Genomic DNA, 17,942 nt, shown 5'->3' with positions numbered 1-17,942 from the left:
CTCCCAAAGCACTGGGATTACAGGCATGAGCCACCGCGCCTGGCTAGCTTTTTGTATACTTTTAAGTGTAAGAAAATTCTCTCCATAAATTTCGTATCTGATTAGCAAGGTACTAGTGACTTTAAATGAACAAATATGTTAAAGGTTGGTTTATACAAAAAAAAAAAAAAAAAGAACTTGGGGTTTTGTTTGTTTGTTTAGGGACAGCGTCTCACTCTGTTGCCCAGACTGGCGCCCAGTGGCATGATCATGGCTCACGGCAGCCTCGACTTCTTGGACTCAAGCAATCCTCCCACCTCAGCCTCCCGAGTAGATGGGACTATAGGCACGTGCCACCGCACACCAGGCTGTTTTTGTATTTTTTTTTGTAGAGATGGGGTCTCCCTACATTGCCAGGCTGATCTCAAACTCCTGGACTCAAACAATCTGCAGTCCTCAGACTCCCAAAGTGCTGGGATTACAGGTGTGAGCCACCACACCTGGCCAAGAACTTTAAGGATAACAATCAGGATAGCAACCATTTCTACATTCTGAGAATGGAGGGAAATATTGGCATACTTGGGCATTAAAATATAAACAACCTGATCAGCAATTAGGAGGCCAGACTTACATAAAACCACATAAATTAACCTCTTTTATATAAAAATAGGTAAGTAGAAATGGTAGTTCTAATTCCAGCAAACAGAACTCAATTTAGAAAAATGTGATGTGTTCCTTATTTTTAATATGCAGTAGGTCTTTGAATAATGTCGTTTTGTTCAATGTCATTTTGTTATAACAATGATGAGAAAAAAATAATCCTTTCCCAGCCTAAGCCCATCTGTGTGACGTTGGCATGTTCTCCCCAGGTCTGTTTGGGTTTTCTCTGTGTACTCCTGTTTCCTCCCACATCCCAAAGATGAGTGCACTTTAGGTTCAGTGGTGCATCCATATGGTCCCAGCCTGAGCAAGCGTGAGTGCAACCTGTGATGGGAAGGGGTCCTGTCCAGGGTGGGGTCCCCGCCTGGTACCCTGACTTGCTGGGAGAGGCTCTGGCCACCCACGACCCTGAACTGGAATCAGTGGGTGAATAATAATCTTGTTTATATTAATCTTTCTTAAATGTGTGGAGAGCTCACATTAATTTCAGTGTTTATCATTAGAAGTGTTTTGGTCTTATTTAGAAGTTTGGGATGTTTTGTGACCAGAAATATGCCACAGGAACTTAATTTTCGTTTATATCAATTAGCCTAGAGTAAATATGTTTCATTACAAATCATATGGCTAAAAGTCAGTTTCCGAGAACCTATCAACAACATTAAGTGAGGACTTACTGAATATTATATTTAATACTTTTAAAGGAGACTTAACACTGAAGCTTCGTAAAGCCACATAACTTATTTACCTAGTTTTAATCAATCAATCAATAAAATCTAAGATGTGTTCCAATGAGGTCAAAATGTGACCAGAATTGCTATTAAGTTAATTTGCAATATTCTTAACAAGAAAGAAAAGGGAGAAAACACAATTATTGTGTTTTCTGAGATTCTGGGAAAAAAGATGAAGTTACATATACCTGAAAACAAAATACAGCTGATATATTTTTGATATTTACAGGATATTTGATGAACTTTACTACTACCCCACATAGAAACTGTAGTGTCAACTTCCATGCTCCAAAACAGGGGTTCTCAAACCTGAGCATGCATCAGAATCACCCAGAGGGCTTGTTAAAACACAGATGACTGAGTCTCACCCCTGGCACTGGGCTTTCGGCAGGTCCGAGATAAGGCCTAGGACTTTGCATTTCTATTAAGGTCTCAGGTGTTATTGATGCTGCTATGCCCGGGACCACACCTGGAGAAGCACAGCTCTACAACAAAGATTGCAACTTGATCACAGGTGGATCAAGTCCAACCCAGAGATGAGTGTTCATTTTTTAGTGCCTTTAATAAATTAAGTCAGCACCTAAAAATCTAGAGTTTTCATATAAAATCCAGAATTCTAGCTTCTCTTAAAAACTGAAAGATCTAGAAATACTGGACTTGGTTTGGCAACAATAGGCTGTGACTGGTTAGAAATGGCTCTCCAGTAGTGGCCTCAGGGTCTCCTGTTGCAACATTCCTCAACAACTCATATTTGCATTACCTGTCTGGGCCCTATAGGCACTGAGTTTGTGACCTCTACTTGAAGAACATCAGCATGCCTAGAAAGATAAGCCTCACAATAATCTGACAACTATTACAATTACAGTATTCTTTAGATCCACTATTAAATGTGTCCTCACCTCTACACCTCCCCACACAACACAGCCCTCCTCTCTGTTTATATTGGGCAATCCTGTCATTCCTTTATCTCATTTTTCCCCCAGTGTCTCTGCTTACCTTTAAAAGATATACTCATCTTACATGACTCTAACAGTATTATTTCTAAGGTATTTAGCTTTATCTTTATGGATTGTCAAAAAATATATAAAATGTGCAAATTTGGCTGACAAGCTGCAAAGTAACCACTTAGGTTGCCAACTCTACAAAGTGTGAGGCTCAGGAGTATGCATTTTAAATACTCTCCTGGTCATTCTGTGATGCAAAGAAAGTTTGAACACCTCTGATATATGACATCTAGACCATTTGGAGGCCCTAAATGAAGTCATCCAACCTATTAATGACAACAGGCAATATTCAGTCCTTAAGCAGCTTCACACATAAATGTTTAGAGGGAGCTTCTTGTCACTAATTAGGTATAATCAATATGTATCACTAAATGATACCTTGTTTGGCTTTTAATGTTTTTGTTTTTGAGATGGAGTCTCGCTCTGTCGCCAGGCTGGAGTGCGGTGGCGCGATCTTGGCTCACTGCAACCTCCACCTCCTGGGTTCAAGCGATTCTCCTGCCTCAGCCTCCTGAGTAGCTGGGACTACAGGTATGCACCACCACACCCAGCTAATTTTTGTATTTTTAGTAGAGACAGGGTTTCACCATGTTGGCCAGCATGGTCTTGATCTCTTGACCTCGTGATCTGCTTGCCTGAGCCTCCCAAAGTGCTGGGATTACAGATGTGAGCCACTGCGCCTGGACTTTGTTCTTAATAAAGAATGATATACTCTGCTGGTATTAGAACAAAGGTGGCATCACGTGTCTACTCAGTAGACACACAGAAGTATTTGCAACTGTCTGCATGAGTAAACATATTCAAACCTGTGAGATTCTCATTGTTACCAAGGATGACTGGAGGCAGCAGGAACTACTCTAACTGTTTTAAACTATGAATCCTGAATCCATGAAGACTGGAAGGAAGCATGGAATATGTCAAACTATTGATGCTATTGATGCTACACTGGTAAGATGGGCGTTTTTCCATTCACTTATGTTTCTGTGCAATAAAAAAAAATTAAAAGAAAAGCCTGGCTAAAATACTTAAGATATACAACTAACTTCCATTGTCTAATGAGACAGTTCATTCCCCACTGGTACAGAATGAGACATTATTCAAAATATGCTGCATTATTCTTCACTCAATCTTATTTTGGTTTTTAGGATTTTTTTCTCCTTTTAACTGGCCTAGAAGCTCTGACAACAGAAAGAATGTCTTTAATTTGGTTTTCTAAAACAGTATCACATGAAGCTGAGTAATCTGTAAAGCTGGACTAACTAGTTTTCCCAGAAACCATCAATTCTATTACCTCTATCCTGAGGACTGCCCTGAGTCACTATTAATTTATGCCCAGTTGTGTGTCTTTTTCTACAGTTTAGTTTAGAATCTAAAGGACCAATCTACCATCAACTTTGGAGTTAAAAGCCAGACACTTTTTTATGGGACAAGATTAAAGCTTTTATGTATACGCAATCTTCTTATAACTTCAATATAAGAAAAAGTGAAGCGGAAATTCTTTGTTACAAAATTAAACTGGCAAACACATTCTAATATCAGAACTAAGTTTCCAACTTTTGAAAAATCTATGTACAGACTAGTCCTCAAATCAAAATGTAATAAATTTTATAATGTGTATATTAGGCTGAAAGTATTGTTCTTGAGGATCTATTTTATCCCCCTAGTTGCAGGGAGGAACATAAAATAAATCTTTATTTTTAAAAATTTTACTTCCTCTTTCCAGTAAGTATCTGAGATATATCATTTGTACATTCCCAAAGGACAAAATACACAAAAATTAATTTTTAAAAACAGAAAATCAAGGACAAGGAAAAACAGATATCTGTTTGAAAAGATCAGTAGTGATACTAGAGCTGAGCATCAAATGTGGATCTGAATTTTCAAGGGGCCTGGGCAGAGAGAGAAACATTCAATTACACAGATATCATGGTCAGAAAGGAGGACGCATACCAAGTAATGAGGAAAACAAAAAATGTCCAGGTATTAACTCTAGAAGAAAATGGATAAAGGCACTAAACTTCACAACAAATATTAAGCAGATTTCAAATGTTTTTTTCTTTTTTAGTGACTTTCCATAAAAACCAAGAACATAAGACTTAAAGGACAACTCAGTAAAGGTGCCTAATTATTGGCACCTAGGGCCTAATTATTGTATAATCTTCCAGTGATCTCACGTGATTAAGGATACAAGAGAATAAAGAGGCATATGAAGAACATGTATCATAAGCCAGTGGTTGTCAAAAAATTTTGTATTTCTGCCCCTTATGAGAAATTTGAAAATATATATACCCCACCTGCATTTTAAAGTCAGCAAGAATATTTCATATTTTAATGTAATCAATTGCAAAGGATGCACTTACCAGAAGTAATTTAAATGCTAATACTTTAATAATGCACTGTTACATCTAACAGAATCTAAATGTACCCACCATTACCTATTGATATATGAACAAACTCTTCAATGGTTATAAATTTTCATTCCCTTTGCTCTTTGAATAATTCCATTTCCAAAGTTATTTCCTATTTTAAACTTGATAATCTTTCACTGATCATTTATACATCATGAAATTATTTCACTTTCTGTGACCATAAAGCTCTTAGTGATAAAACAACAAATTTCTTCTGGTTTATTACAATTATTAGTATATATGTGACCAAAATAAAGTATTACAATTTTTAGTACATAATTATATATATAGAAATTTATTGTGTGTATATATATATATATGTAGCTTAATGAAAATAATTTTTTAAACAATTTTATATTCTCAAGTGTGTATTACTAATTGCTAGAATGGGACAAGCTATAGCATCAATTCTATTCCTAGTGTCCCTTTTTCATAAATGTAGCACTGAGAAATGTTGTTCACATAAATGAGTAGATAGAATGAATTTTATTCCAAGTCATTCAAATTCTCTGAACTCCTTTTAAGTTACATGATAGAATGTAACAGTGAACCATCAAAAAAATTAAAAAATCAGTCAACATCTACATAAAGTCCTCTAAATTTTGTTAAAAGCAAATAATTGTACTTGTGGAAAGAACTGACTGTTCCTGAGTCATTCATGTTCTCAATCCAGTATCTCATACTGTCCCTTTATGATATCAAACATTTTGTACCATGGTAATATTGCATACAAGTGAGAAGTATGCTGTTCTGTAAAATGGGAGGTTGACTATAAAGGAGAATTACAGAAAAAATAATGTGTACTTCTATCACAGGTTACATTCTCAGATCAATTGAAGGAAACAGTGTACATGGAATTTAAAGATATCAAAATGGATTCCTTTAAAGCCATCGACGTCTATGAATATCATGTAAAGCCTCCACACAGCATAGTTTGAACACCAGGGACTTATACTATACAATATTGTAAATACCACTTTTTTTCAGTATGACTTTGAAATAAAGCTTTATGACAGTTCAAATTGTACATATTCTAGGGTCCAAGTCTAGCTCATTTTATCTTTAAAATTCACACAAATTTTGCACTTTACCTTAAACATTAGCCATGTTTAAGGTAAAAATGTTGCTCTACCTACCCAAAATGTTCAAATAAAACTGACACTTCCAAGTATTATTCAAGTGTCATTTAAATTCTGTGGTTTTTGCATACACGCACACACTCCCCCAAAAGATACTCCAATTTGAGAAGCAAAGACTGTATCTCTAAGGTCGGTTTCCTCATCTATAAATGAGAATAATAATAGCTACTGCATAAGATTCTTATAAAAATCAAATGAGATAATGCATGTTATGCTGCTGCTGCTACAAATGCAGCTTTCATTCAGTTGATCATTGAACAAATATTGAGTGCCTACTATGTGCCAGGCACTGACTGGACCATCTATATATAGTCATTTAAAAAAAGAAAAAAATTCAGCCTTTAATAAAACAAGTTTATAGTTTATAATATAGTCATGTTGGTACAAATTCTAAATAAATAGCAGTTATTTCTTTAACCTAAACAGGTTATTGAACATGCTATTAAAATTTAGAAATTTAACCTGTTAAAGTTTTCCCAGAAATAAAGGTATCCCCTGGTTCAAACAAAGGTGTGCCTGAGTGATACCTTTAGGTCAAATCAAGGCTATTCTCAAAAAGTAACTGGAGATTTGCTCGAGAATATATACAGTAGTCCATAGTGAATGTCTTTCCACAAAATCAAATGCCAACAATGGAAAGTGCCTTACAATTCTTCATAAGTTTTTAATATAATTCACATACCATAAAACTCATCATTTTAAAATGTACAATTTAGTGGTTTCTAGTATATTCACTAATTTATGCAATTTCATAGTTTTTTACAAAAAGTAAAGAAAAAATTATCTGGTACCCATGATGTTTATGCAGAAAATCTACTTAGTCTAATATCCTATGTGGGGAACAAGATTTTTTTAAAGGAGATCAATGGCATATTAAAATATTAATAGGATGGATGGACTATACTTTGAGCTCATTAAAAAGGACTACACCTGTTCACAGAAGGATGATTACAATTCATCAATGAAACAAGTTTTGAAGAGTTCTGCTTGAAAAATAACTTACTGGAGCTTTAGTTAATGTAAGATCATTAACAGACATCACCAAAAATGCCAGAGAGTTTCAACCAGATATCCTAGAACAGTCCTACTCAAACTCAGACAGTTATTATATGGAATTAATCATCTCCTTTACTTCTCAGTTGGCATTAGCTATGTACACATACTGGGAGAACTATGGAAATAGTGACACAAATGGTTTTCTGTAGGGCTTAATTCTATTGCCAACCTGGAGCCTACAAGTTAGCTTAACTCTTCAGGACCTACAAAAGTTTTGTTAACACCTGGGCATACTAAACAAAGCTTGTTAAAGCCATATCATGGACAACTCTGTTTCCGAATCTACCTTCATGATTATCAATCACTATAGCCAAGTCCAGGCCCTCTCAAAAAGTTCTATCACACTCAGACACATTTGAAGCACTAGTTTATAATATAATAAAGCTGGTATCATACTGAACAAATCATTCTCATCAGCAAGCCCATTTGCTAACATGGCTAACATTCTTTTGTTCACTCTTTGCTTCCTAGCAATCTCTATCCAATCAATATCTACATGACTCAAATTAGCCAAAAGGATGGAACAGTACTATTATTAATAGCTAATAACCTGATTATCTTCATTAGGTAAAGAATATCAGCTAAATATCCTTTATGTATTCACTTACTAAAAATATTTCTGTATTTGAGAAAAATTAGCTCTTTGAACAAGAGAACATGAATTAGTTCTACGGTCTTTTGCTACATCTTACCCTTTCTTCCTTTATTCATTCATTAAACCAGTACTGTCCAAGTCACCATCATCCCCACCTGGACAAATACAACAGCTTCCTAACCGGTCTCCGACTTTCACTTCTGTAACTCTGTTTTCCATACACAGTCAAAGCAGTCATACTTCTCCCTACATAAAACCCTCAGACAGCATTCTATACTATTCCTTATGCTGGCTGGCAGAGCCCTATTACCAGGCTTGCCTACTTTAACCTCACCTAGTAATACTCCTCCACTCACTAAGCTCCAGCAAACCTGGCCTTTTTGTCTTCACATGATGAGTGCATCCTTCCTTAGAGAATTTATACTGGCTACTCCCTCCACGGGGAAAGCTTCTCCTTCTGGTTTTTGTATAGCACCTCAAATGTTGAATATTTAAAATTGATTTTATTTACTCACATAAATTATTTCCCTAAAGTGACCTCAGTAAATGGCACCTCTGTCTACTCAATCTAAAAACCAAGAACTCACCCTTAAGTACTCTTTTTCTGTTATGCTCTATACACAACTCATCAGCAAAACCAGTCAATTCTATTTTCAAAAGAGATTTAGAATCTGTCCACTTCTATCTCCACGGGCACGTGTCTAGAGCATCATCATTATCATCATCATCAGCAGCAGCATCATCCTACAACAGCTACTTGCTCCTCAATTCCACTTTTGATTTCAGCATCCAATTAGTAGAAACCTGTATTCAACAGTGGCCCGCACTTATCCCTTGGAGGGACTTTAGGGCCTAGAAATGCTAGACTTATCACCTACGACCTATTCATTCCCCTTCCCTGTCCCCAACTTTATCTACAGAGACCAGAAAACACTCCGTTGAGCAAGACTTTAATAACTGACAAACAGGATATCAGTATCTTTGGCAACAATTTTACTTTCTCCATAGGTCAGGAATGTTGGTGGAATAAATGAAGTCTTTGTTTTCGGTTAGGATGGAGGAATCCTAGGAAGGTAGAAGCCAAGAGGCAGTTCTTACCACACTATAGGCCCTACCAGGAGCTGGTCATCAGAAGGGTCCTATCACAGGGCTCTGATTGTAATTAACTGGCCATGAAGTACCTCAGGCAGAAATAAGTCAGTCCAGTACGGCATTACTTCAATAACTGCAAAATCCATAGTCAAACAAATGCCTATTCTGAGCTGCAGCAAGTGACCTGGCTCTTCACCTACTCCCTCACATCTTCTGCCAAGCTCCTTCTCCTGCTTTTAAAAAAGTGGTTTTCAGTTACAGATTCCATTGAGAATTTGAGGAAAATAAGCTCTCTCTTGGAGAAATGTACACAAGGCTGGATGCTGTGGCTCACGCCTGTAATCCCAGCACTTTGGAAGCCAAGGCAGGTGGATCACTTGAGCTCAGGAGTTTGAGACCAGCCTATGCAACATGGTGAAATCCTGTCACCACAAAAAACACAAAACGTTAGCCAGGAGTGGTGGCCTGCGCCTGTAGTCTCAGCTACTCAGGAGGCTGAGATAGGAGGATCACCTGAGCCCAGGAGGTCAAGGCTGAGTGAGCTGTGATCGCACCACTGCACTTCCCCCTGGGCAAGAAAGTGAGACCCTGTCTCAACAATAAAATGTACACACACAAAAATTGCACACGATTCAAAGGTTCCTGGAGGTCTTTCTGAGGCATGGTCACCCAGATTAGCAACCTCTCTGCCTACTGGTTCCTTCCAAGCTGACCTCTTTAAACCTTTAAAGGAAAAATAACCATAACATTCTCTGATCATGCATTCTCTTCTGAATATTGTCTTCTCTCTTCCACTTCTCATTCAAGTTTAACAGTAGTCCAACCATTTTTGTGGAAAGGGGTAAAAATGCATGTATGGGTACATGTTCATAAATGCATATAAGCTCTAGCCAGACATACAAAAAGCCTCATTAACAAGTTTCCTCTAAAGAAGAGGACTGGGACTGAAAGACAGGAGAGAGGGAGACATTTTTCACTGAGTATCCTTTTCACTATGTGCCCAAATCACTTAACCAAATAATAAAATTTTAAAACATCTGAAAGAACAGGCACATTGTTTTTCTAGTCTCCCATTTCCCAGAAACTTTCTGGAATTCTCAATAGGACTTATTCTTTCTATCCATTGAAACTGGTAATGTAAAGTCACCAGTTGCTTCATAATTTAGAAATCCAATGGCTAGACAAGTCTTTATCCTCCCTGATCTCTAACAAAAGTCTTGTTTTCCAGGCTGTTGTAACACTACATTCTCTTGATTCTCCTATTTCTTTTCTGGAAGGTCCTCTTACTCTCTACAAGATTCATTTATTCATTTAATACATGGGCCTACAGAGTGACAAGATACACTTCGTTTGTCCTTATTTTGGGCATTATCAATGACAAAAACACTGTCAAAGGAGTTTTCAAAGTGTGATCTGAGAATTCCTGGGGGTCTCCAAGATCATTTTGGAAGTCCAAGAAACAAAACTATTTTAACTCGATCTTCCCCACTCCACCCCCAAAACTTGCCCTTATTCCCCTATCCCCTGACTCCCTGCCCCAAGTGACCAAAGCCAGAATTGTTGCATGCATCAATTCTTTCTGTAACCATCAGGTACTTCTATCTAATTTCTCAAGTCTCACCTTTCCATACTTTCTGCCACAGGATTAATTCAGGCCATCTTTATTTTTCTAGACTTCAACAGCCCAACTATTCTCCCTACTTCTAGTTTCATCCCTTCCCAAATCCAGTCTCCATACTGTGCCCCATTCTATATACCCAAATCTGATTCTTATCATCACCACTAAGTTTCTCAAACTACACAGAAATTGCCACCAAGATAGATGAGCTCTCCACAAAATGTTTTATTATTGTTGAGGATAATTAAAACAAGTACTTTCTAGATCATGTGACTGAAAACCTAGCATACAGCCATATACCTATCCAAGTATGTGTTTATACTCACAATAACATACTACCACCTTAAACCAAGATCATTCATGAGAAATAAATAATGGCAGACTTAACACACAACTGATTCCACTCAAGAGAATATGAGAACTCAAGAACACTTTATTTTCAAATGTATCCAATTTGGGTGAATAGAGAAATGTGATGAAAGAACTGAGCCTTTCCAAGATACCTGTAGTATTGTCAAGCAAAACTAAAAAATAATTTGTTCCATACCATATTCATATTGTAAGCAATTTATAAAATATGTCATATGTCACAATAAATTAATGTTAGGGAATTGAATTTTATTAGTTTTGTAGATTTAATTTATAAAACATTTGATGTTAAGACCTAGAAACACAAATTCAGTATGTTTATACATCTAAAACACTAAAATAAACTTCCAGTGACAAACCAAGCTACTTGAAGTTCTCTAAACATATCTTGCACTTAGAATCACTGTATTCTTGCACTTAGAATCACTGTATTCTTCTTTATCCTAGAGTGTCTCCAATTAAATTTTAATATCATCTTGCCTCTCCTCCCAGTTCCCTGCTAAAAATGTTGACAGTCACATCTATGAAACCCCGCAACATCTCCTCTTTGAAAAACCAAACATAAATGCCTAAACAATATTTAGCTTTTGAAGCAAAGGTTTGGTTTTTGTTTGCATATTGAGAGGCAAAGCTCTGGAGCCGTGCTGTTTGACACTGACTAGGTACATCTGGCTATTTAATTTTAAAGTAAAACTAAAAATTGAGTTATTCAGTCAGACTAGCCACATGTCAAACACTCAACAGTCACCTGTGGCTGAAAAGAGTCCCGTCATCACAGAATGTTCCCCTGGATATGCTGCTCTGTAACTTTTCCCTTTAAGGTCTGAGAAACCTGCTCATGACTTCAAATACAAACTGTGCCGATGACTTCCAAATCTTTCTCTAGTCTTTTTCCATTAACCTAATGGAGTATCTTCAGTAACCTTCCTGATATTTCAACAATGTCAGTTGAAGAGATGGAGGTGGTGGTTGGAAATAATTATGGCAGTCAAGAAAATCAGTAAGATATAAAGTAATCAAGAATGGAATCGATTTTCAGGGTAAGGTTAAGATTGAGTTTGAGATATCTGAAATAGGTACTGCAAAAATTGTAGTACAGACTAAAAACAATGCCCCCTTCACCCTACTCTCCCATCCTAAAAGAATTTAAAACCACTCTGCAGAGTTCTTAAAAAGATATCTTTCTGGCCGGGCGCGGTGGCTCACACCTGTAATCCCAGCACTTTGGCAGGTCAAGGCAGACGGATCACGAGGTCAGGAATGGAGACCATCCTGGCTAACACGGTGAAACCCTGTCTCTACTAAAAATACAAAAAATTAGCCAGGCGTGGTGGCGGGCACCTGTATTCCCAGCTACTCGGAAGGCTGAGGCAGGAGAATGGCATGAACCTGGGAGGCAGAGCTTGCAGTGAACGAGAGGGTGCCACTGCACTCCAGCCTGGGCGACAGAGCAAGACTCCGTCTCAAAAAAAAAAAAAAAAAAAGACATCTTTCCAATCATACCTAAAGATATTATTCATCACCAGTAATTCACCTCTGATGTGGAAAATATGTTAAAATCATAGCTTATAATTACTTAAATTATAATTTAGCCTGTTTCAAAGTTTATTTTGTCAATTAAAGCTCTAATTCTTTCAAGATAAAGAGTTTAAAAAACAGAACGTGCTGGGCATGGTGTCTCACGCTTGTAATCCCAGCACTTTGGGAGGCCGAGATGGGTAGATCACCTGAGGTCAGTAGTTCGAGACCAGCCTGGCCAACATTACAAAACCCCATCTCTACTAAAAATACAAAAATTAGCCGGGCGTGGTGGTTGGTGCCTGTAATCCCAGCTACTCGGGAGGCTGAGGAAGAGAGAATCGCTTGAACTTGGGAGGCAGAGGTTGCAGTGAGCCAAAATCATCCCATTGCACTCCAGCCTGGGCAACAGAGCGAGACTCTGTCTCAAAACAAAACAAAACAAACACAACAATGTACTGAAGCCAGATTTACAACCACTCTTACCTCAGATTTCTATTAATTACTTTAAAGCTCTTAGCTTTCTTTACACTGTACTATCATAAAAAAGACATAATACAGTTATTACTTAACTAGCCACAAATACATTTTCTGCTTTATAGAGCTACCTAATATGTTGTTGGTGTTACTTTCAAAGAGAACTTATTTTTTAAAATGCAAAGCTCCACTTTCTGACCATCTAAATAAAATCACATGCAAAAAGACCATGCCTCCAAAAATTCATGCAGAAAGCTTCAGAAAACAATGAAAATGAAAGGCATTTCCAAAATAATGTATAGTATATTTATTTATTTAATAAACATTGATTACCACTATACACTTCTGAAATGAGGTGGATGGTAAATCAAATAAACATAAAGCAATATTTATTAAGTACCTACAGTGTGCTAGGCTTTGGCTACATAGACAAAAACAAAAACAGGCATGGTCCTTGCCCTCATGGAGCTCACAGTCTAGCTAAAGCAGACAAACAAGTCACAAACACAATGGCAAAGCACCAGGGAAGCATTATGGAGGAAAGGATTGGTTCTGCCTGGAGTATGCAGGGAAGGCTTCCCAGAGATGGAGACAACGGAGCTGGGTCTTGGACGAGTAGGAGTTCACCAGATGAAGGGGAAAGGGTTAAGCACATTCCAAGCAGAGCAAACAGCGCATGAGCAAGCAGAGTCTTGAAAGCACATGCCATGGTGCAGGACGATGAGCGTTCCAGCGCAGCTAGAGCAGAAAGGTGCACACAAACTGAAGAGATGAATTAGTGTTTGGTTTTTGATGAAACGTAAGTGTCAGAAAAATAAATCTGCACATTACACTTAACGTAACTAAACTGTGGTTCTGGTACAGAACAGTAATCTGAAAGTACTCTTCATTTCATAAATACTGAAGCCCCTTTCATAGGTACCCAGCACTGTGTTTTAAGATGGCAATTTTAGAAACATAAACCTGAATTTTCCTCTGTACATTTAAGAAGCAAAGTAACCCCAGAATAAAGGTTTCCTGAAGCTGAAATCACAGTGATTTATACACACACAAGATCCTAACTTTTGCTAACTTGGGCTCCCCGTCTACTGCTATTCTTACCTTTCTTAACATCTTCATAATGACCAACTCAAATCCACCCCATAGTTAAGGAATATAGAGGCAATTTAGCCTTCTCTTCCACTCTGCCTCTCTAAACAAAGGACCTGCCAATGTCCCTATGAAAACCAATGCAAGGTATTATGCTATGAAGAAACAATGCATTTTGACCTCTGTATCAATTATTAGAAATTATATTACTGTAAACTGCACAAATTTAAGCTGAATTTCGAATGAAGACAGGTATGAAGCAGAGACCCTATGCCCCTCAGAAAATGTAAAATGACAAGAGGGAAGAGAGCTTGGGTCAGAAAGTTTCCAACGCTGGCCACGAGGCAACACTGTTCACTGAGGTGGCTTGGTGCTCAGGAAAGGGGGTGGCTTACGGAAAGAGCAGTGTGGAAAGCAAAGGAATTAACGTGGGTCAAATTTACTTTGCTAGATGTTCTAAAAAATTCCCATTTACTTCTCACAACAATGTGAAGGGAAAATTTTCTTTCTTTAATTTTACAAATGAGAAACTGAAGGCCCTTGGAGTCTAAGAAAGTTTCTCATGACTGCATCAGCTAGTAAGTAGCAGAGCCAGTTCACCAAGTCATGCCTTCCTGGGTCCAAAGCCCTTCTTACTCCACTACGCTGCCTAAAATGCCTACGGTTCCTAAAATGAGCCCACTGGGACTTATGGGATTACATGAGTCCCATTAGTCCCACACATCAGTCACATCTTAAGAAAGAGAGCCCCTGCTTCTCCCTCCACTATTTTCACTGTCACTGTGAAGACAATGGTGGTAGCAATACACATACACACAGATCCCTGAAGTTTAGAGGAAGAAAAACTAAGAAAAAATAGTCACATAGGCTTAGTTGTCCTCAGGGAAAAAGCAGCTTTCTTTGTAAAGATATTGGATTCTTTAACACAATTAAATTAGTACAGGCTTAAGTATACCTCATCTGAAATGCCTGTGACCAGAAGAGTTTCAGATTTCAGATATTTTCAGATTTGGAATGTTCAAACTGTATCGTAATTCAAATGAGATTTGCTTCAATTGCTATACAATAAACTATCAACCAAACAACTCGATAAAGCTAAGGGCTAACGGAAAAATATCCAAACATAGTATTAGAATATTATTCCAAAAACTCATTATCTTCAACATCATCAAAGGTCAAAAAAAAACCAAAAACAAAACACTGCCCTTTCTCAAAACCTGAACCTGAAAATCAATACGTAATTATAAACTATGAGATAAAGATACCTGCCACATTAAAATGTTGCCACTTTTTGGACAACAGGAACGATTTTGAGGGAAAAAGGAAAAAAAGCAGACAATTAACACTAAAGAAACCTTTTGTAAACAGCCCCAGTGGGTCAGAAAGTGTGACGTTCACTGACCTAGAGAGATACTGAAATGCTATTTTCTACTGTGCACAATTTACTTATGCTCTCTCTTGCTGGGACAGGGTGGGCAGGGTACAGGGACATGCATGGGACATTTGGACAACCAAAATTCCAGTGACTATGATGTGAGATACTTTTTGGACAGCTTTCGAAGTAGCATATACATGCGATAAGTAAATTAACCAACCTTATTTTGATTGAGAGGATCGTTTCGCAGTCTCTGTTTGTTCTTCTGTAATTTACTAGGCATCATCTTTCCAGTTCTGAAGTCAAAACTGCTGAGATCAACAGTATTTCCCAGGTACCTTGCCAACTGAGGCTTGCTTCTGAACTTCTTACCACTTGGACTAAAAGAAAGATAAGGTTAATTGAATAAAAGGCAACAATATTTACTCTAGGTCTCTACATAAGCCTTTTCTTCATGTCTTCCTCTACCCTCAACTGATACCCCATTCTATTGTACATATTTTTAAAGAAATGTTAAAGTTCTGCTAGGCATGGTGGTTCATGCCTGTAATCCCAGCACTTTGGGAGGCAGAGGCGGGTGGATCACCTGAGGTCAGGAGTTCAAGACCAGTCTGGCCAACATGGTGAAACACCGTCTCTGCTAAAAAAAAAAAAAATACAAAAAATTAGCCAGGCGTGGTGGTGGGCGCCTGTAATCCCAGCTATTCGGGAAGCTGATGCAGGAGAATCGTTTGAACCCAGGAGGCAGAGGTTGCAGTGAGCCAAGATCGTGCCACTGTACTCTAGCCTGGACAACCAGAGCAAACCTCTGTCTCAAAAAAAAAAAAAAAAGTTAAAGTTTTACAGGGAACTCCGTAACTTCCCTGTAAGAAGAGATCACGTGTCACCTAATATAACGCTCCCCTAGAACACATAACATGTTGCCACAGCCTATCCCACAGGTCACTCAGCAACTACTGCGAGAACCTAAATCCAAACTTCATGCACAGCATAACAGGCATACTAAAAATGTCTTCAATCTCACAAACTTCCTTTCCAAATTGATTTTGAAATGCTTTTTTCCCTGCAAGTATTACATATACAACTATGCCAGCAATAATCAGAAAAAAACTTGATAACAAATTAATCTGAAGTCAGCAACCCTTGTTTAAAACACACACACACACACACACAAATATGTGGAATCTATATCATATTTGGGCTCATAACACTCACAATAAAAAAATTCTTAAATCTTGACAATATTTAAATGCTAATACTACTGAAATGAGAAAACTAGAGCAAATATTTGTGAACGTGCTTGTACCATGCTGACATGAGTTTTGTTAGCCAAACTCCTCCCTTAGGGAAGCACATGAAGAATAATTTACTTCTGGTAAGTAATACCACCAAAGCTGGAAAGTTACAAAAATGCCAGAATTATATGGAGGACTAGTCTTTCCCAAAAACATTTTTTCCTGTGTGGCATTAATCTGTAAGAAATTTTTTTATAGGAATAATGCCCCAAAGTCTCACCTAATAAATTTTCTGAACGAAATAAATGTGCTAGAACAAAGTCAGTGTGGTATGTCACAAGAAAATTGTGAGAATTCTAGAATACTTCTCAAAGAAGTCAATGTGTCACATTTAGAACTTAACCTTGCACCAAGTGACCACAATAAAAGAAAAATAACTCATAAGAAGATAAAAGGAAAAAGGCTGAGAGATCAAGCAATAAATATTCTCTTGGAACAAGAAAACTTCTCTCTGGGTCAAATCCACAGCAATACACCCCTGACTTGTCACAAACTCTTTGATAGTCTGTCCCAACACACTTCAAGACAACTGAAGATCCTATCGACATTCTTTTTCCACAACCACATGACTTAAGTACTCCTGAAACACAATTCAAGGAATAGAGTTCAGCAGGCAGATGAAGATAACAACCAGTAACAACAAGAACAATACAAGAAAGCACCAGAGGAGAGAGTACGGGATCCCACACAAGCAAAGCTCAACTCCAACTCTAACCTGGATTTCCAGAATACTCAGTATCACAAAATAAAACAGCAAGTCACTCGCAATATTGTCCAAAACTTGAATCATCTCTGCCCACCACACAACACAGTTCCACCCCCAAAACCTGATCTTCTATACTCCACACCTGTGTCAGCAGCACTGCTGTCCACTTAGCACTTCATTCTCCAAGCTAGAAGGCCACATTACAATCCTTCAGCACCCCCATGTCTCAGTCACACATCCAGTACCAAGTTCTAAACGTTCAGGTTCCTCAGTGTTGACAAAAAAGCTTCACCTCCTTAATAAGCCATCAAAAGCTTTACGTCTGTTATATTTTCTTTCCAGACTCTTTTCCCACCAGCCTTGGTGGCCTACATTCCAAACTCTAAATCACCAAAATATGCCATATACCTTTGAATCTTCCAGTCATGTCTTTGCAGATGGAAGGATGAGCACAGAAACATCCTGCCTATCAAAAGGCTATTAAATCCTCCAAGTCCGGCTAAAATGTGCTCCACTTCCACTAGGAAGTCTTCTGAGATTCTCCAATTCAAGTCAGAAATAATCTACTACCACCCGAAATTCTATTTTCATTACAATAATTCCTATATATTTCCTTGCTGAGTCAAACAACAATGCCACTTTTAAACTTCAAACACCATTAAAGGCTAGCACTGAACAAGGTAACTTTCTGAGAGCAAAAAACCTTATCAGTTCAATACTAAATGATGTGGTTTTTGCACACACAATGAGATAAATACTATCGCTTATTTAAGTTATATGGCATACAATTTTTAAAACTAAGCTAGAAAACATTTTCATTAATGTGTTTTACCA

The 17,942-nt window shown here is 37.7% G+C and overlaps 1 protein-coding gene across 5 annotated transcripts in view; it reads right to left on the bottom strand.

Moving 5' to 3' along the window:
* LOC105489426 (methyl-CpG binding domain protein 2) overlaps nt 1-17,942 on the bottom strand; it is a 73,877-nt gene that overhangs the window by 38,642 nt on the left and 17,293 nt on the right. For 4 of the 5 annotated variants that reach the window (XR_011616873.1, XR_011616872.1, XM_071085307.1 and 1 more), the window contains exon 2: nt 15,328-15,487. Coding sequence is in view for 3 of the 5 variants with exons in the window: in XM_071085307.1 (XP_070941408.1) it covers nt 15,328-15,487 (160 nt within the window). In the remaining 2 variants the exon portion in view is untranslated. Of the gene's footprint in view, nt 1-12,935; nt 13,382-15,327; nt 15,488-17,942 lie in introns of those variants that run through there. The other variant, XM_071085308.1, reaches the window with a different exon arrangement.

The sequence above is a fragment of the Macaca nemestrina genome, chromosome 19 (genome assembly GCF_043159975.1).
Source record: "Macaca nemestrina isolate mMacNem1 chromosome 19, mMacNem.hap1, whole genome shotgun sequence".
Taxonomy (NCBI): Eukaryota; Metazoa; Chordata; class Mammalia; order Primates; family Cercopithecidae; genus Macaca; species Macaca nemestrina.
This window is presented reverse-complemented; position numbering and strand designations above follow the sequence as displayed.